The sequence below is a fragment of the Atractosteus spatula genome, chromosome 1 (assembly GCF_055471065.1).
Source record: "Atractosteus spatula isolate fAtrSpa1 chromosome 1, fAtrSpa1.hap1, whole genome shotgun sequence".
NCBI lineage: Eukaryota > Metazoa > Chordata > Actinopteri > Semionotiformes > Lepisosteidae > Atractosteus > Atractosteus spatula.
This window is the reverse complement of record NC_142706.1, coordinates 5,367,528-5,389,302: the sequence shown is the minus strand read 5'-3', so window position 1 is coordinate 5,389,302 and position 21,775 is coordinate 5,367,528. Positions and strand designations below refer to the sequence as shown.

At 36.0% G+C, this 21,775-nt stretch overlaps 1 protein-coding gene across 4 annotated transcripts in view; it reads right to left on the bottom strand.

The window, feature by feature from the left end:
- The window catches only part of gpm6ab (glycoprotein M6Ab), a 75,958-nt gene that overhangs the window by 4,707 nt on the left and 49,476 nt on the right, over positions 1-21,775 (bottom strand). For all 4 annotated transcript variants that reach the window (XM_088912374.1, XM_088912393.1, XM_088912366.1 and 1 more), the window contains exons 2-6: positions 11,688-11,880; positions 8,393-8,549; positions 6,064-6,217; positions 5,772-5,848; positions 3,802-3,867 (exon numbers count right to left, since the gene is read on the bottom strand). In XM_088912374.1, coding sequence (XP_088768500.1) covers positions 3,802-3,867; positions 5,772-5,848; positions 6,064-6,217; positions 8,393-8,549; positions 11,688-11,880 — 647 coding nt within the window. The remainder of the gene's footprint in view (positions 1-3,801; positions 3,868-5,771; positions 5,849-6,063; positions 6,218-8,392; positions 8,550-11,687; positions 11,881-21,775) is intronic.

The window sequence follows — 21,775 nt, the reverse complement described above, 5'->3', positions numbered from 1 at the left end:
ATAATGTCTCTCAATTAAATTAAATACTTCAATCATGTTTTAGGTAAATCATTACCTAATCATTAATTGATACATTTATTTACATCTATTATATGTACTTATTTACATGTATTGTACATTATACTGTATGTATTGAGGAATTTTACCATGTATATCAGAAGACTTTAGAAATTAAACAATATATTCAGACCTAAGAACTAATGCTGTGCTACAATAAATGACTAAGAGTTTTAAGTAGAAAATGTCCCAGCACAAATTCCCTGTGTATTCCTAATCGCCTGCTGAGTATGTAACAATACTGAGTGTGATAACATATAAGAAATATGTGATTTTGAATACGAATATGCTATAGCATCTAGGAACCATTCTTTGAAGCACTAACAACTGACATCATCACTGGTAATCCACAGAAGAGACTACCTGAGGGATCACTTATAGACACAGAAATCTAAAACAAATGTGTGTCAAAAGGCAAAATATACATTTAATTAATGTTTAATGTAATTAATTTACATTAACCAAAATGACTTATATCTGCTCACATCCAATGAAGTCTGTACAATGGCAAGATGACTTAGTGCCACCATCCTGTATAACTGCAATGTACACATTTGCATTGTGTTTTCTGCAGAATTACAGATCTTGCTCCCTGTGATGGAAGATATAAATTCAGAAGAAAGGAAATTCTTTCTCAGGAGTGTTTGAGTGCAGCAGAAAACTTGTGGGAACCACTAAAATCAACTTTAGTGAATCTACCTCACTGTTATCCATGGTTACCTAACTGCACAATGTTAAAGCTGACATTTTGAGACCTTTGCTGAACCTCTAGCCCATTATATATAGTATATGACCTGGTTATAGAAAAGCTGATATAATCAAATATGTTCATCAGTAATGTTTATCCCAACACTGAAAGGAATTTTTTACCTTAGCCTGGGGATAATGCCATGCCTGGATACTGCTTCAAAGCATGTAAACCAATTGAGCTCTGGTGGGATACTGGATGTCAAAGCCCACTGCCAGCCAATTGCTGTTGACAGACTGAATGAAGTAATCTCCTTGTGGCCAGGATTTATCATGTGCTTGGATGCTATTCATGACAGGCATTGAAGAACCTGATTTGCAGGTGCCGCTTAATCCAGCATGAGGTCTGAACTTTGATGAAACTATCTCAAAGACGAAACCAGAATAATAAACCTAGCATTATATAATGTGATGTTTGGAGCTAGTCAGTTTTTCCACTATACAGTATATAGTATCAGACCTAGGACTAAAAATGTACTTAAAACTAATCCGGTTTAATTCGGTCTATGATGATTAATCAGATGAACAGAAACACATTTCAATACTATCTGCACCAATGTGACTTTCACAAAAATTTCAGAAAAAGCACAGGGAACCTTGTTTAAATGCTTAAAATGAGTCACATTGTAATGTTTAAAACTCAAAATTAGTCCACTACAGAATGTTGTTTACTTGGATAATGCAAACCAGACATTTTACACAATACAGTCATTGAATATGTTTTAATACTCAAGGACAGAAAACAATCGGGTTGTCTTGTACTGTATATCTTTTATCTGTACAAATGTTTAAATGTATTAGATCGGTACTTCTTTTGTTTTACTGCTTGTTTAACTTTTGTGCCCTGCCAGCAGGAACTTCCCCTATAATTAGATTAATATCTGTTTAATATTAGTTTATCACTGTAAACAAACTCTTTATTTTCTGCTTGAGCTAAACAAAGGCCAACAAATTTGTTTATTTCTTAGAAATAATAAATATTAATATAATGACATATCAAAATATACCACACCGACATGCATGCTGTTTTATTTTTCAACACTTTGAGTTCATGTGAGCTTTTTTGGACAGGAAGAATTATTGTTCCTTTTCATGATACTGTACTATCTACAAATATTTATGAGGTGCCGTTTAGGCCATTATTCAAACTTTACCTCTAATGCACGCACAAATTGCTCTCACCCTCTCCATTTTACCTCTCACATACACATAAAACACAATGTGAACGTCAGAGACAAAACTAGTGAATGTGAGTTATTTTTGTGTGTATGTGAGAGGTAAACTAATGAATGTGAGAGAGTTTTGTGTGTGCATGTGAGGAAAAATGGAGAGTGTGAGAGCCTTTTATGTTTATGTAAGAGGTGAATTATGGCCCAATGTAGGCGGTCTGTCTAAATGGCACAATGTGGTTGGCTGAGAAAATTTATCAACAAGCTTTCATTTTCTGCTGTGCTCCAAGTTGGAGGAAAGAAATCGACCTCCAACTTGGATAAATTGATAAATGTTCTCCGCCAATCACATTGTGTGTATGTGCGAGGTAAAACTAGTGGATGTGAGAGTGTTTTATGTGTAAGAGGTGAAACTAGTGAATGTGAGCGTTTTATGTGTATGTGAGAGGTAAAACTAGTGAATGTGAGAGCTTTTTTATGTGTATGTGAGAGGTAAAACTAGTGAATGTGAGAGTGTTTTATGTGTATGTAAGTGGTAAAACTAGTGAATATGAGAGCTTTTTGTATGTACAGTATGTGAGAGCAATTTGTGTGTGTATAAGAGGTAAAGTTTGAATAATGGCTTAAATGGCACCTCATAAATATCTGATATTTACACATCACATAATTAAACCTGTGCCTAGACTCTTCTTGTTTTATAGTCAATTTGGAATTCGGTGGCGCACTGAAAGCTACTAGTAACTAAACGATCTAGATGGGCTGATGGCCTCATCCTGTTCCTATTTAGCATATTTTCATCGTATTCCATTAATTAAATCTTTTACACACACACCAAACCCATTGTTTTTCTTTAAAAAGTGTTAATCGATTTTGTTGTGCAGATTATGTGAATATATATTTTTTTTAAATCACACTTAAATACCAGCAACATTTTCTTTCCCTCTTGGAACATGGCTCCTCGCGATTACTAAGTGTTGTTTTCAACAAGCCTCAGCCCTTTCTTCATGCAGTTTCTATGGCAACCGTGTGCGGTGCGTTTCCAATGCTAAGCGTTTCTCAGGAGTAAAAATAAATCTACAGAGTATTTTTCTGCTGCACCAGAGTATTTCCAGAAAAAACATTCTTTAAAAAAAAACATGAACATATACAGAATCTTTTCTGTATTAGTAACAATGCATATACTCTCCAAATATTTTGGATCATGGTAATGATACAGTGTCAGGGTTAACCTTTATCTAAACCGACATGATTTTTACTAAATAAAATCTGGAAAAAATCTTACCTTATCTGTACATGTGTCTGATAAATATCCCTATTTTTTATTTTGATGCTAACAATCTATTTGATTAGGAATATATCTTTTTAATTATGAATATTTTTTTAAAATATCCCCTGGTGAGAAATTAAATTAAACCTAAGTACAAAAACTGAAAAAAAATAAATCCACTATTAAACAAGGGAGGAAATGTAGATAACACAGTTTGCACCTGTGCCAAAGATTACAGCATTTCACAATCAACTGGATTATAATTCTTCCAATGAATTGCACTTTATGTTGGACTAATTATTGATACAGCATTTTAATCTATCTCTGTAAAACATACATGCAATCGCAACCACTAAAGGTACGATTTACTGTTATTGCGACAGGGATAATTAATATGTCATCTTAATTGCTCCCGGTAACTGATTTTTATTGCGCCTTTATGATTTCAGAGCAAAGTGAAGTATCCGTGGCGCGGCTCGTTTCATCAGCGTGTGTCACGACCGTAGCTAAGACCGAGCTCAAGCCCTGAGATGAAAAGGGTAATAGAGTTTCTGTGCTCACCATAGCGATGACTGCTGCTCCAGCACCCGCCAGAGCTACAATAAACAAGTGGAATGTCAGGTCCAGCTGTGAGAGGGAGAAACAAAAGGAATCTTTAATAACGGCATTTGAGCGAGGACTAAGGGCATAATGCACTCCACAGAAAGTCAGACTGAATGGTTAAGGACACAGTGTGAGAGACACATAATTTTTATATTATACTTTATTTTAATACGAGGTGGCTCGCTAGTCTGTCCAGACATTAGGCTCTCTACACTATCGATTTCGTGAGTTTTTTTGGTGTAAATTTGCCATTTTTCAGAAACAGCTTCCATCAGCTTTCATTTTGCCATCACCAAAAACATTTTAAAATCTTGACAATGGCAAATTCATGGCAAAGTACTGTAATTGGCTTTAAAGCCATATTTCTTAATATATTAACATGACTTTTTAAAAAGAAATCTAATCTGTACACATTTAAATTAATTAAAACTTCTCATGTTTGTATTTTACATGAAAATGCGTTTTTAATATATTTGAGATTCATATATTCAAAGATAGAAGAAGTCCTTGAAGCTCATGATATATGCTCTGTTTAATGAAAAACCTTTTCTATTGACAGGTAATGAAAGACACTCTACAAAAAACTGTTCTATCTTTAATTATAAACTCAACACAATTATAATCAACTCAATTATAAAACAACACAAACCAATTTGCCTGTTTAAGTATTACATAACGAGAGGTTGTAATACAGGTTATCTTTATTACACTCATTATGCATGAAATGACAAAAGATACAGTATGATAACACATGTATGCTGTTTGAAATGTGTGCTAGCAGGGCCAAAGGTTTCACCCTTCCACAATCACTTGTTTGTGGTTGTGCTACTGTTAGCAAGCACTCACAAATGACTTGTACCTGGTCAACTAAGATTAATGACTCAGGGGGATCGCTTATACTAATCTGATAAGTAGGAGCATAGTATTTAAACACAACATGTGACACAGACTGCACTGCAGACTTCTGAACATTGTTGTCAGCAGTGTGATAAAAAATTGGAAGGTGCCATGGCCAAAATATAAAGATTAAGCCTCGTTTCAACCCTTTTAATATTTATCAAGGTTTTAGAGTGTGTTTCTGAGCCGTTTTCTGTATATCAAGGGTCTTTTCACACCTGGCAGATTTTAACCCTATGATAAAAAGTGAGTGAGGTGTCAACACAAAGAACTCAGAAAAGGAAAACTGCAAAGATGATCATACAAATTGGTGGAAATTACAACTATATGTTATTTTACAGTTTAGGACAATAATCTGGGATTTCAGGACAATGATAATGACATACTGTAGTGATGTTTGTTTTTATGTCGTGATTAAACCTTTTCCTTTTATTTTTTATTCATAGCATGTTTTTCAGACTTGCAGGATACATAGACACATTAAGTATATTCTTTCTTGTTTTGTTCTATTTTTAATATAAATAAGGTTCGATATTAAATATAGATAATGATAATTAGATTTTTGGATTTCTGTCAAAATTCCCAGCACCACAGAGCAGCAGTGAATTTGAGTTATATTCTAAATAGATTTTGTGGCTAGAATAATCTGTGCGTATGGTTAAAATCCCACCTTCATGCTGTGATCTGTAGCTCCCCATTTCTAGCTCTATAACTGTTAACAGAGCACAATTCTACTTCATACCTGACTTGAAATGGTGTACTGATGAATCAGAAGTGTCATTTTTAAAAACTACAGTATAAAGTTGAATTCTTCATGAACATACAAAAGCAAATGAATGGCGGCTGTAGAAGTTGTGTTATCAATTCAGCACATGCAGCAGCCATGGATTTGGGGAATTTGATTTTCAGACTGACTTTGCTTCGATTCCTGGGATGTGAAAGCCGGGTTAAAAATAAAAAAAGTCATGAAAAGTGCATTTTTTAGCAGTGTGAATGCAGAATAATCTTGCTTTATGTTTTTCAGAACTTACCTCATTTGATTCACACATCTTATAGAAATTTTCAGATCCTGTGCAAACCTTCTTCTCCTCTCCTATAGTCACAATTCCTGAAATGAAAAGGTCATTGTAAGCACGATAATTTGGCCTCTCTTTGATTTTCAGAACTCCATACTGTACTTACTGTACATACAGTGCAATGATCATTTGCTAAGGTACTGTATGTCAGTGTGTATCAGTCAACACATTGACACTTAACAAACCAAATACTGGAGTTTAAAGAGATGGAGGCATCTGTGAAAGTTGAAGCAACATTAATACATACCAAACTGACGGAGATCCAGACACAGGTTGGCGCCTTCAGCAATCGTAGTATTCTGGCAGATTGTCCAGATGTTGAAATACATAAAGACTGGCAGTGATGTGAAAGCAGTGACTCCAAGCCAGGCTAGCATGAAGATGTATGTCAGCATGATGAACTGCAAATAATAATTAAAATTACATTATAAACATGAATTGTACAAACTGAACAGGATGTAAATAACAATAATAAAATGCAGGCATTTTAAACGATCACACACCACATGGAAAATCCATGCCTTCTCATCAAACAGCAGCTGTATACTTTTTGGGTTTTTTTTTGTTCCTAAATAAAAAACAAACTTTCTCCATATACTAGAGTTTCAAGTACATATTAAATTATAATACATATTTGGTTACACTTTTAACAAGAATAATGTACAGATTTGGCTCAGTCATTCAGCAATTAGATTTTTAGATTTTTGTCAGAATTCCCAGCACAACAGAGAAGCAGTGATTTCTAATTATACACTAAACAGATTGTTTTACTAGCATAATTCGAGCAATTTTAAAGGTGCAAATCTCACCTTCAAGCTACGATCTGTAGCATCACTTTTCAATTTTTGCCACTGTTCAGAGAGCAGAAATCTATTTCATACTGTACAGTATATGCTTGTACAGTATATACAGTATACTGACAGAAAATAAAGCATAGTTCTTCTCATGTGGACAAGCAAAAGACATTTTATGGCATCTAATGAGGTTGTTGTATCCATTTAGTACACGTAGTGCTAAATGGATACATTGCATGACACTCAATTAAGCCTTGATCAAAATAAACTTCTTTAAACAATTATGTCAGTCAGAAAGCACTGCAGGTAATTAATTTAATCAGAACTTAGCAATAACATTATTATGGTTCTTTCTTTGACAGAAATGATATCAAAGCTCTCATGAAATTTAAACTTTGTCCCACACACCAATCCGTTATATGACACTGAATACTGTACATTTAAAAGCAGGAAGCTTTGGGTAGTAAGTAATGCAGTGTGAGGTATCTGCCAGATGGATGTACTGTGTTTTTAATCAGAGTTTTTAAAAAAGAATTGTATTGGCATTGCATGGAGCAGTGCTATACCTTTTTGAACCCAATTAGGATGTCAAATGCCAGTAAAATATTCCACCTATTGTACAGTTCTTTGTTGACTCCTGGTATTTACTTGGTCAAGATCTGCATCCCTTCTCCCAGAATGGACAGATATGACAAAACATTGTCAAACAGATGGAAATGGCTGCTTTTCCCCCACATTTATACATGGTCATGGAAGACTTTAGTCTTCTTTCTACCCCCCTCCTTCTCAAGTTACCATAATTCTGTCTTAAAGCATTAGAGAATAAGTAATGGCACCAGTGTCTCTGCGTCTGCTAAATGGGTAATCTGATGCTAAATTAAGCTGCAGCTTTCTATAACAATGCTAATAACACCAAATGCTGTGAACTAAAATACAAAAGGCCTGTTTCACATATTACACAATATAGTAATAAAGAAGCTTAGATGAAGATAAAAATAAAACCAGTGACGTGATATTTCAATATAAAAAATGGCAACAGTCCTGTTTACAATAAAACGAAATACGATATAGCACAATTGCTTCCAGGGTTGGTACAATTCTGAAAAAAGCTGCCATATCTGTAAATCCATATATCAGGAGAGTCAGTAAAGAGGTCCTGTGCAACCACTGGTGTTTGTAATTAGCGCAGAACCTAATTATTGCCATACACGTAAACTTTCCAGTGGCTTTTCAAAAATAGATTAATGATAATGTAATAATAATATAATGTGATAATGTTTCTTTATTAGCCCTATACAATTTCTTGCATTAGGAATTCGTCTTTTCGCATACCCCAGTTTTTCTCCATGAGACACAGACACACAGACAGGGAGAGAAGCTTGGGGTCAGAGCGCAGGGTCAGCCATTGTACGGAGCCCCTGGAGCAGCTGGGGTTAAGGGCCTTGCTCAGGGGCCCAACGGAGTAGGATTCCTCTGCCAGCCGTGGGATTTGAACCGGCAACCTTCCAGTCACAGGCGCAGATCCTGAGCCACAGAGCCACCGCTCTGCCCTCCACCTCTCCAAATGTAACGTTTAAACATTAAACCTAACTAAACCCATACACTGTTGACTTTTTAGAACTGACAGGATGATTTTAAAACAAAAACAAAAGTGAGAAAACTAGAGGGGGGACAACTTTTCCTTTTTAATATTAAATTAAATTATTCATACATAAGGAAATTATTTTGGGCACAGAAGACAGTATTTATTATCACATTTTCTCTGTGAGATTGCAGCCTTACCCAGGCACTAACACATCTGCCACATGTGGTGATTTTGAAGTCTCCATAGAGATCTTTAATGGCACCTGTTGTGAAGAAACCCTCCACCATCAGCAGAATCCCATAAACAAAGAAAGCTGCCGCAACACCATAGATGACATACTTGAAGATATCAATCCTGTAGAAAAATGATGACATTTATATTATTATACATAACATCCAACAAAATATATCGATATAAATTTTAACCAACGTCGACTTCAACCGATTTCCTGGTCGAACAAAGTGGACTGTCAGTGCCTTGGTGTAAATGTTTGTAGAAAAAAAATATTCAAGATCAAGAGATTATGAAGTTTTGATAATGAGCACCAAAATGAGAAAAGTCAAAGTCATGGAACATTATTTTAATACAAAAGAGAGAAAAAAAGACTGTACAGTAGGTATCACTATACTGTATGTTATCGCTATTTAAAGGATAATCTAAAGACTTTCAAAAATTCACTTTGATTTTCATTGACTGTGCTAGTGTATATGCTATAAACAAAGAATTAAAGTCCTTGGAGAATGAAGAGTGCTTTCATTGTCATTTTTAATTAAACTAATTATTTGCATGGGAGGTCAGATCACCTGTTCTATTCAGTGCTAAATGAGAGGCTAAAAGAAACGTTCATGCAAAACCTGCAGAACTAGTGCCCTCAACTCACAGTATGACTTCTTATGAAATCCCTACATCCTTATGCTCGCAGATCATAATTACAGTATATCTGTATTTCAGGTGAGATTACTCACACCTTTGTATGAGTGCTCAGTTTGGAAGGGCTAGTGTAAGGCTAGGAAGGGGTGTGTTGGTCTGTATATGTATGAGGTATTTTTGACATTATCTTGCAAAAGATAAGATCACTTTATTGGCCATATACTGTACAATTTCTTGTATTAGGAATTTGTCTTTTCACAGACCCCAGCTTGCTCTCCATGAGACACACAGACAGGGAGAGAAGCTTGGGGTCAGAGAGCAGGGTCAGCCATTTATACAGCACCCCTGGAGCAGTTGGGGTTAAGGGCCTTGCTCTGGGGCCAACAGCTGGCCGTGGGATACGGCAACCTTATAGCCACAGGTGCAGATCCTTAGCCACAGAGCCACCACACTGCCCCACACCACACTACTGAAAAGCCCCACTGTACCATTGCGGGTACTCATCATTACTGTGCGTGAAATTAAGGGCACATTTTGTGTACTGTACAGGATGTGCAAGGTTTGTCTGCAGTCCCATGCATAGCACACCAGAAACAAGAGTGAGGGTATGGCTTAGTTTCTCAGGTTAATAATAATAATATGTGTGTCATGTGTTGATCACCACCTCACTGTACTAAGCACTAAATAACTGATTGCATATTTGTGTATTTGGTACCTTCTAGATGCATACTGTATTACATATAAAGCTCTTTTTAATTAGAAATATGTACACGAGAGAGGTCAAGTGGTTTGATTTTCTCCACACTGTTTACCTCAGCTGGCAGTTCATTAAAGAGCAGGTCACCACAGGGAATTACAAGTGAATAGTTTTCAGGATAGCACTGTGGCCAATGTGATTTTCAAAGACAGAAATAATCACCCACTAGTGTTTTAAGTACAAGAAATGACAAGATATAGGAAATATATCTTTGTAAACAAAGAAGCACTAGAGGCATATTGTTATCAATATATGAAAGCATTTTTCACAGCTCAACTCATTTATATAAAAAGAATTCTCTCTGGATCCTGTCAATACCTTATTGGGTAATTCTAGAGTTCAAAATGGATTAACTCAAATAAAGATCTGTACGTTGGTTTAATCGATACTCTAATTGCATTTGGGACTTCCTTTCTCACGTGCTGAAGCCCAGCTGCTGCAGTGAAATACACAAGCCTGATGGAATGACGTAACATGTGCTTCAAATAACAGGTACTGAACAGATACTGTATTGCTACTGTATTTGATAGAACAATTGTACAATGTGCTGATTTGTGTTCACACATTAAATAAGGGTGGCACTTTTTAAATAAATTAGTCAAGAGGATTTTGCTAAAAGCATTGACAAAATATTCCCAAATCAATAGCAGTTATTTAGATTGGCATTAGTCAATCATCTATAACCAGCATTTATTTTCCAGGTTCTAAAGACATGCTGGGAGTACTTGATTGGCTACTTTAAACTGCTTCTTACAGGGTTCAGTTCCCAGTACTGTGGTACAGTACTGCATTAAGATCTGGGATTGACTATCAGCCCTAACCATGAGGTCAGCTCATTTAATATTTGCAAAAATAAATCATGAATGGGAATTTCAAAAGGAACTTGTGGGTGCAGCTCTTAAGAAGCAGAAGGTACAGTCCTGTCCAGTGTGATTGAAAACATCATAGACATACCTGGGGTGTAGCATCCCATCACAACCAAAAAAGATCATCTCAAGATGACAGCTGGTGAATTAAATTACTGAGATGAGTTCATATTTTCAACTTGCCATATTCGCCTTGATTGTTATTGCTAATGTCAAAGCTTGGTTAATTGTGTATTAACATTTGCTGTGTTGCTTGCTGTGCTTCTGCACTGGGTGCTGCAATTTTCAAATTTAATGATTTATTGAGAAAGAGGCAGGACAGTGGCTGAACCGCTTTGTCCAGTTCAGTCATTTGTTGTAGAAACGTGTATTGTGTTGACCATTTGTTTTTTTTAAAGTGCAGTACAGTATGTTAAACTACAAATGACACTTCTGTGACTGACCAAATTATCAACATAATCCACCTAGCCACTGTTAAAAGCACAGGCCACGCTCGTAAAGAACCCACACCAATGGCTATTTCAGGCTAATTCAATCTGATGAACTGCAAAGTCTGGTGCTTTTCTGTCAGCACGTGGTTGGGAGAGAGAGAGAAAACTGGAGAACTGCGGAAAACAGCTTCATGATTGACAGGATGACAGCAGATGTGACTGAAATGAAATAAAAGTACTGAACTAATACAGATTTTTCCCTCAATCAAAAGCTTTTCTGCTAGTTCATTTTTTCACCTTATTGTTTTCTCTTTCTTTCTACCCAGAGGCAAGAAAACATCAAAGCAGGGAGGGAAAATGTCCTGTTTTTATTTCCTTTGACTTTTCTTTGGTGACAGTTTCTGTCTCTCCCTGTGATAGGTCTTGACACTATAAGGAAACATCACCTCACATGGGTATCTGGCCCTACACATGAAACTGGTGACTGCTGAGATGGGGAAAGAGGAGGCTTGTCCTGGGAATTCGAGGACACCACGTCCTGTATGCTTTTTAACAAACAAATACTTACATAGTGAAGACATCTAAGGTGTCCACAGGAGATCTTACCACCTCAAAGTAGTTCTGCAGTATGGTGACTGTTCCTGAGAGGGCTTCATGCCCACAGCCACAGAACAGAGCCACTCCAGCGTAAAGCAGAATAGTGGCAATCAGAGATGCATATGGAATGCCACCCAAGCATTTAATGCAGCATTCAAAACACCCTGAAAAGAAAAGAGAAATCCATTGTACTCGGAGCCACTTCATAACGGATGCACATAAACGCTACATTTATCGGTTCAGCAGAAGGTGCAGAACTGCCAAATGTTAATGTATGCTGGCGGATTTATTGTTTTAATATAACCAAGCTTGTGCTTGAAAAGCCAGCTGTGAAGAGAACAATATGCATCAGTGAGCAAGACTGATTGTTAAGGGCAGGCAGGGGTTTCTGGTCTGTAATGAAGAGTACACAGACCACAAACCAAACAAAATACAAATACACAAAATACCACAAAGCAAACAAAAAAACCCATGACAACACAGGAACCTCATGAATAATAACATATTGCTAAGATAACAGATTTATACAAATTGTTTATATTAAACCCAATAATATAAACAATTATATTAATAAATAACAACAAACATGTTCATTTACTGCAACACACTTTCAGTATGCATCTGTATTAAAATTAAAAGAATAATACATTGTCTCACATTAGTACTAAGAAATGTAATGGTGTTACAGCACATTTTGTTGTCCATTTTGTTGTATTCAGCTGGTTTTTAAATTCACTTTGAACAACAGCACTATTTATTATACAGTAGTGTATCACATGGCAATGTTCCTTGGAAACAGGAGGCACCGCTGGTTGAAAGTCAGTATGTTAATTTCACTTTCACACCAGAGCCAGGGTCCTGCAGCTCTCTTATTTCCTACTGCTTACCACAGCCCTAAAAACGCCAACAAAGAAAGCAGTCTCCAGCTTTTGCTACGTGGCAACAACAGATTTATTTCGGTAGTAACATTCTTGCACAAGTTTATCTTGTATCACAAAATGCTCATGAAAGCATGTTGATCTACTGACTGTGTCATTAAATTTTTAATACCTGCTGAACATTTTCATACTGTTTATATTTGTTTTGTTTGTACAGTAGTTCGGTTTATCATACATATTAACTATATACTAATTATTTTATTCTATTATACATTTTCTCCACTATGTTGACCAAACAGGCCAACATCAGACTGGGCTCATCTGGTGGCAGCAGAAATGATGATGCAGCACAGAAATATCTGTAAACACTTGAAGGCTTGTTTCGAGTGTATACATTTGATTTCAACATCTGCTCCCATAGTGTTCAAGTGGGAGAAGAAACCAACAGAAAACACCCTGAAAACAAGACAGAAATCTAGCGCATTCAGAACCACTTCATATTCCTGTTCCTGTAGTATAAGAACTATAGTTACTTTCTTTTAAATAAAGCTACAAATATAATTATTTGAATACACAACTTTATGAAAATGATATGGTAAACTGAAGTGCTATTGCCCAGAACATACAGTACACTAGAACACAAAACACTGATCCATTTTTTACACATAAAATAACATGAATGGATATGATGCTCTAGCAAAAGAACGAAATTCAAGAACAGCACTATTGATCTTCAGTGTAATGTGGTTAAAAATCAATGTGAACACTGCAACTATTCATAAAGCATTATCCCATCACAAGATGTTGCCCTTAAAGTCTAAAAAAAAACTTTATATAATATTTATAAATATAATATTTTCAAGAAGCATTCATATTCTGCATCCTGAGGGGTTTATTTACAAATAAGCACTCTTTACATTTATAAATAAAAGATGAGTTATTGTGTCAGTAATTTGTTTGTGATGGAGGACCCTACAGTATTAATTATTTTTAACACTTGCATTGCCAGACCTTAAGAACACAAGAGGTTTGCACACATGTGGAGGCTGTTTGGGCCCATGCAGATCATTCAGGAGATTATACTGTAGCTAACTGATCCAAGGATGTCATCTACTATAGCTGTTTCTTGAAAGATGTCAGGGTATGGGCATCCATGACATGGCAGGGCAACTTGTCGAATACTCCCACAACCTTTTGGGTGAAGAAGGGTCTCCTGTTCTGCATTTTAAACCCACTTTCCCTTAGTTTCTGTGCATTCTCTCTGATTTGTGTTTCACTTGATTCTGAGGAAGTACTGTGTACTGGCTTTGTCAAAGCCACTGAGGGTTTTGAATACGTGCATCACGTCTCCTTATAGTCTCCTTAAAAAGACCTTTCAGCCTGTCAGTGTGGAGCATTCCTTTTAACTCAGCAATGTACTGTATCTGGATGCGCTCCTCTGAACCAAAAGATAAGTCCCGAGCAACAATATCTGAGGCATATGATAGAAACCAAAACTGTACACAATATTTTAAATGGGGTCCTACTAGTGTTTTCTACAATTGAAATGTAACACAGCTTCACATTTCTATTCCAAAATTCTGAATTTTTAACTATATGAAACATACATTTTGCATTTTTTATTGCTTCTCCCCATATTATTTAACTTTGTCTTTTCTCAGCCTGAGGCATATTGCTGTTTCCTCCTTGGTCCTAAGCAGAGTGAAATATTCATTTAATACATCAGTTATTTCCCTTTTATCATCTAAGCATTTCTCATTTTCATATGAATATCCCATAACATTCCTTTAACTGTAAACATCTGCCTGCAGTTTATTTTCTGTAACTGAATTATGTTCTTTTTTAAAATGATTTTAAATAGTGTTTTCATTCTCTGGGTACTTGATTTATTCATCCCCAAGGGGCCACTGATCTCCCAGCTGTAAACTGCTACCATCCATTTCTGGTTATGCTTTCCACTCTGCAGTTCTACATGAGGATTTTTTGGCAGATATGGTCAATTTAAAACTGCATTACCTATCCGATACTCCTGCCATTGGATCGTGATATAGGAGTGTTCTGTCTTATCATGAAGCAAGTCAGGGCACTCTTTGCAGCAGTACACAGCAAATGCCGGAACCACTTGTCACCTGGAATAATCACAGACAACAAGCCTCACAATCCAACCAGCAGTGCCTCTCATTCCCAATTTCTCTTTTGTGCAGTTGCCAGATGAAGAAATCACCTCTTTGTGAGTCTGCTTGTGACACCAATCCTTTTGTATAAAAATGAAAAAGCCTCTATTCTTTTAATCCGTGGATTGTGTCTAATGCCAAGAATCTGGTCACTTAGTTGCATACTAACTACCCAGGATCTTTCAACCATTCAAAACTCCTACAGCAGTCTGTACTGTTTGACAGTTTTAAGAAAACAGACTGACTGGGTTTACATCTCCTTTTTAGCTCTCCTCATTTTAACAATGCTGAAAACATGTAAGTCTTTAATTTCCATTGTTCACCTACAGACCTATGAACAACCATATCCTCATCCTTACAGTACATGCCGCAGAATGTGCCATTTTATTGTAACAGTTGTCTGTCATGCATTTGCACTGATTTTTTAGCACAAAGCAATAAAACAACAGAAAATTGAGAAAAAGACACAGTGTTAGATTACATTAAGTTGCAGTCTGTTTTAGCTATGAAAGTTTTTTTTCAAAGAAACCTTATTTTTCTATGGTCCATACCAGATATGGGCAACTCTGGTGCTCAGAATCTTAAGAAAGTGACTAGATTTCCCATCCAATCCATTCAACTCAAAAATGAAGATTGAAGACTGAATCTGGTTTCTGCATCGTCTGGAATTATTGTGTGCCCACTTCATCTAAAACACTTGAGACAGTGCCACTGCACACTTGGAGATCTAAACCCCCTACTCTCTAACAAGCAATACAATCAGTTTCCTAGACAAGCCATTAAAACTGCAAGGCACAAAAAACCACGAAGAGATGCAATTTGAGAGTAGAACTCTGATACCTGAAATGAGTTTTTTTTTGCGTATTTCCCACAAAAGACACCTTCCCTAGTGATTGTTTCTACATTTTTCTAAGACGGTTTGGCAGATATCTGTTGTGAGTACTCAAGTTAAGAAAGGGGAAAAATCAGTAAAATTAGGAAACTAATCTTTGATATTTCCCATTGTAAAGACTAAATGAGAGAATCAAACCCAAATTCTAGCATTGTAGGTCCAATATTATTAGCTGCACAATAATAATACAATATACAGTGATATTATTATATTAGGATCATACTGGCATTCCTGTACCATAAAATTAATTTTGTAATGTATTTAAACTTATACCGACCAGCTGCATTGTTTGTAGCATATGGTATAATACTATCTTTTGTAGTTTACATTTTGCATACGTGTGGAGAAAAATAACTTTTTTGTAATCAGTGAGAAGGTTAGAGGTTATATTTCTTATAAATTCATGTACTACAACACTGCAGGTATATATATCTGTAAGAATGGATGGATCTTTCATAAAAATATAATTGGTCGAACAGAATAAAGGTTCTGCTGACTCTCAACTCATCCTTCAACAAGCTGTGTTATGAAATATGAAAAGCATCCTAAAGAGAAACAATTTACCTTGTAGTGTGGCTATGTAGAATTACAGGAATAGTGCAAAGAGACAATGTGTACAGTGCATACTGTGTAGATTAACACACTATCAACTTGAATATGTACAGTATATACTGTATGTAATACTGCCAAAAACATTTTTTTGATTTGATTTGGGGATTAAACGTTATCTTTCTTATAGCTAAAAAAGTGTAATAGATACCAAATTAAACATTTGTTCTAATCCAAAGCATTGTCTTTTTAATAATTTGCCTATTCTATACTCATAACATATTGCTAAACGGTAGGTACAGTAGCTTAATTGCACAATTAGCATTTTCCTGTATATTGTCTTTGGTTTGGTGTTAAAGCTGCTGTCAAAGACACCCTTAATGAGTCATTATTGACTTTCATATAGAATAACAGCAACTATTAAATGAACACATATTGTGCATATTGGTACTTTTCATTCTGATACATTAATTCTGAAGCGTAAGACATTTGCACAAATAACATTCATTTTCACTTCAATGTGCTTGGGAATGCACCCAGCCCTGGTTCGCAAATATGAATTATTTTTATTTCTCATCACCATGGAGCTCAAATTTGGTATAAACATTTAAAAAAAAACATGATAGGCACTATAATACGACAAATACGGGACTGCTGAATGTCTCCTTTGACTTTAAGAATCAACAACACCAAACAACATGTACAGGTATATAGTTTTATGATTATTGCTAAATTACAGAAATGTAATACAGATGCAGCCATTCAAAATGCACGGTACAAACCCACGGTACGGTAAACTACCCACAAGCCACCGCGGTAAGTGATTGGCTGGCCAAAATGACCAACAGGCGCACTCGTGGTGCATTGGTTGGTAGTGAAAAGATATAATCATTTAATCTCTTTACTGTGCACATTTTAATCCGCTTAGTATTGAATATTTATATATATAAATATTATATTATATTATATATATATTATATATTACATATATAACATTTCTCAAAAGCATAAGGCTGAGCAAATCTTTAGGCCACACAACAGGTAATAAGTCCTAATCCACAGGCTTTCACAAAAGAACAGTTTTGAAACTGAAGGAAGGGCACAAGAAATAAAACTATAGTGATGTTCTGGAAGGTAAGATTTCAGCCAAACTGTATGCCTCAAATACATTACAGTTACAATACCAGAACCCATGTGCAAACAGCATTACAAGGTACAGTATGAACATCATATGGCGATATATTCTTTTCCCTAGCCTCCGCAGATGTCTGTGCTAGTATACAGTAGATTCCTGGGTTGTCTGCTGGACCTAAAAATAATGCCACTGTAAAAAGGAACTTAACAAGCCCTTCTGATCTGTTGTTTTGCAATGTCAGCTGTTCCTTAAGGCTTTTTGCTTTTGGGATCACAACAGAAGCATAATGAGATCATACCGCAGATTCAGTAAAAATGGTGAATAAATAATGTGACATATACAGTATGTGAGATAAACAGCCTGGAAAGAACTGACTGGAAGCATCCTTGAAATCCTTGGGATTTTTGTTTTCTTCCTACCTGTGAAACTGGTGGTGTTCGGAGATTGGCTTCTTTCTGTACAGGTGTACAACGACAACACCATCCAACCATTTTCTAACTGCTTCATCCAATTCAGGGTCACAGGGGAGCCAGAGCCTATCCCCACAAATAATGGACACAAGGTGTGATACACCCTGGACAGAATGGCAACACAAGCTGTGACAGACTTGCCTTAAAATTTGTGTCAGAAACGTGGGTCCATGGGTCCATTTTAACCAAGATGGCATGCACGACCTAAGGTGGAAAGGGGCTCCCTTATGATCACAGAAACCAAAGTAAAGATTAAAGCCACAATTTATGGAAAGCTGGGGTCTACAGATGGTTTTCAAAACAAAACTTCCACATTGTTTTATCATAAAGGCATACGCAAGTACAGATTATCTTGGTAAAGCAACAAAAACTGTTACTCAAAAATGACTCATTAGTAAACCTTTTAACAACTTGGGAAAATCGGGGCCATTGGGTGTATCTTCTCTACTACTGCTCTGGGCTGTTAAGATTGTCCAAATGTCCTGAGGCTTCTGACACAACAGTTTGAATGAGATTCTCTGGGATATGAGGCTGAGGTTTGCCTGGGCTGACAGGTTCAAATCTAGGATCTGAAGATGCTAAAGAATACAAGAACACTTTAAGACAACAATAGGGAGAAATGATGAACTGTTCCTAAATAATGTATCACTAAGAGTGTCTATGTACTGTACTTCTACACATATGCCCCAGCCCTTTAATCTCTTGGCAATTCTTGCTTCCTTCCATTGTTGGTAATTTCCCATTGTTCAGTAGCTAATTTAAAAGATTTATTAAAAGGTATAATGTTTGCACTCATGGAAGTTGACAGTGTACGGTGATTTAAAGTAGCAACAAAAAGTCTTTGGAGACTTCCTAAAAAATCACTGTAATAACTCTGTGGCTCTAAACTAGATGTCCAGATGTATCATCCTTTACTAGAGGTGAAGCAAAGGTTGTGAACATACATATACAGTATTTTATCAACTGATTCACAGGACTGCTGAAGACATTAAATTATTGTAATACATTGTTTAAATATAGAAAGGAGCAGTAAAATAATTCTAAATTCTGAAAGGACAAATTTATCTAACACAATAAATATACAATAATAATCACAAAGGAGACTGTGATGTAAATATAATCAAAGAGTTACTGTACAATTCCAGACTTTCGTAAATAATGTTTTCAGGAAATCCCACATAAAAAAAACTACATAAGAGGAATTGAAACCGCATTGTCCCCTAGATATGTAAACAAATTGCACAATACGAGTGAACATAGTTATATTTCAAAAATTGTAAACACATTAGTTCACTTTTTTAGTATATACTGTACTTGGTGTCTAACTATATTTGTAAGGAATGGTTTTAAATGGTCTTTAATACGTGCATATAAAACTGTCTGTTGTATAAATTACGACTTTGGCATCATGGATTGTACTTAATTAATACTCAGCATTCTGCAATGATTGTTTCCTAATGGCAAAGGTACAGTAGCAAAATAATCAGCTACTTTTAAATCTGATCTTCAACATCTATTTCTCTTTTAGATTAAGTGTACCTTTTTAAGTTTTCTATCATTTACGACTGTTAATTACAAGTTCAGTGTTAAACCCCCTAGAACACCATTGTGTTAGTGTACAGTCCCTTTACTTTTAATTAAAAGGTAAAATCCTTACACAAAGTGTACCATGTGATTTAAAGTAACTGCCTAGTTGGTTACAGGCACTGAACTAGGTAACAGAGCATTAATAATATGAGAGACTATAACAAGGACATAATTAATGCCCATCAGGCCACAGGAAGGGAACGTTCTTATCTTTATTGAGGATAAAGATCGTATGTACTGTATTTTACATATTGGTGTAATTGATCATAGAAATAATTAAAAACTTATCAGTTATAATGAACATTTGGCTGCCATAAATAAGAACATTACCTTTTATTTTGAAATAAAAAAAACAAAACAAAGTATTGTCAGAAACAGTTTACTGTATAATAACAAAATTTCCTGAAGTCATTAACGAAAAGCATGATTTTCTCACTCATTAAAATTGGGATTTTTTTACTGTATTTTGAAAGTACCAGAAGAGCAGCATACTGTAATTATTTGCTAACACTTAATAAAAGAATTATCTAAATAATCATTTCATGTTCTTTAGATAACACAGTTGCCATGTGATGTCTACAGTAATTACTAATTGTAAGTAACATTATTTTTGTTAAGTCAATTACAAAAACAAAATTGCATTACAGTAATTGCAATCTGATTAATACTACAAGCAGTAGTGTTCCCTTTAATGGAATTGACTCGGGTTAAAAAATCCTCTCAACTTAATAAACAGTTTGTTTCCAAAGATTGATTGCACTTTGTGTTCAATAGTTCTTTATCAGCAACATTTTTCTTCATAACACTTCTGAAAGGATAACCAGAAAATTATGTACATACCATAAAATTGATCATATTAGTAAATATATAACTGTACTTAATCTGTAGATTCAAGTAAAAAATAATGCTTTAATTAACATACAGTATACATATTTTTTTATCTATTCCTACACTGTGTTGAAACAACAAAATATCTGCTGAAGATAGATCTATCATCTTTCACTATACACTTTTTAAAGTGTGACTAAGTCTGACGTTAGTCCAGGCACTCACCCACAAACACCCAAAACACACCAAAAGTAACACATAGTCCACAGCAAACCAATCCTTAGCTAAATAACCTTACGTTTCCAACAGTCTGTGCTGTGCTCTAGGTAAAACATAAATTAAAAATGTGTATGAAAACTTCATCAATGTTAATTTACTCATAGTTGGATGTTGCATCAACTGAAGCAAACTTGGCTTTCTGTCTTAGGTAGCTGTATCAGGGCCCAGTATTCACTGTATTAGACTGTTTTGAAATCCATCCTAGATAGATCAATCCATCATGCAACTGCATTAATTCCTTGGTATTCATAAGTTTTTCCAGCAGCATAGAAGGTTATTCCATCCTCGTTTTAGATTTCCTCTGACTTAACTGCCAAGAACAATGAAGACTGTCATCCTTTGGTCCCTATATCTGACATTTTTGTTTTGTTTTTTAGACTTTCTGAGGAAACCATCTATGACCTCATCTACGATAATACCACATTCATCCTGTTTTCATCCCGACAACAGACCTGCCTTGAGGAAGACCGCCACAGCTGGGAGTATCCTGCCTGGCAACAGTGCTGCACTGTGCCCTGGAACAAAGCACAGCACCGAACCCCGATGGCTCTACTCTTCCTACACCTTTTTCCATTGCACTCCTTCCCAGCGCTCCAGGTGCAGTCCCAGTCCGCCTGCATGCATCCCAGGCAATCATGGAGGACTGACCGCTAACCCCTGCAGCCCTTTCTTGGGGAGCTTGGCCGTTAGGTATCTGGTCTGAAACTGTGGAGTCTGACATCCCTTTTGGCCTTAGCTCCTTGTGCCTGGCCACAAATTCTCCAAACACTGTTGCCTCAGGGCTTGGTGCTAGCCGGTCTAGTGACTGAGATGCAGGGAGCTGATCAATCCCCCTGGACTGTGACACCCTAATTCTTGGTCCATAACACTATATCCATCCCTGTTCCCTGTGGGGTGGCCACCTGGTTGTATCAAATTTATTACAACACAAGTATGAGACTGCAGAGTATAGTACTTTAGAATAAGGAGACTAAAATGGCTGTAGGTCAGGCACTAAACAAGAAGAAAAGGTCATTCATGGGCCAAAGAAATTGATCCCAAGAGACCAAAAACAACCAAGAAGAAAATCGGCTGCAAGATGACATCAGTAGGTGTATAGGATCAAGTTGGATAATGATAGCCAAAAGCTACAGAAGTTCCTGGAAGAATTCTGGGCCTTCATCCAGAAGTGGATTGAAAAATACAAAGATAATGAGACCCTGTGTCTTGGATAGATCTTCTGTTAGTGTTTCAGTTACATCTCTGTTCTGTACAAACTGAAGCAAAC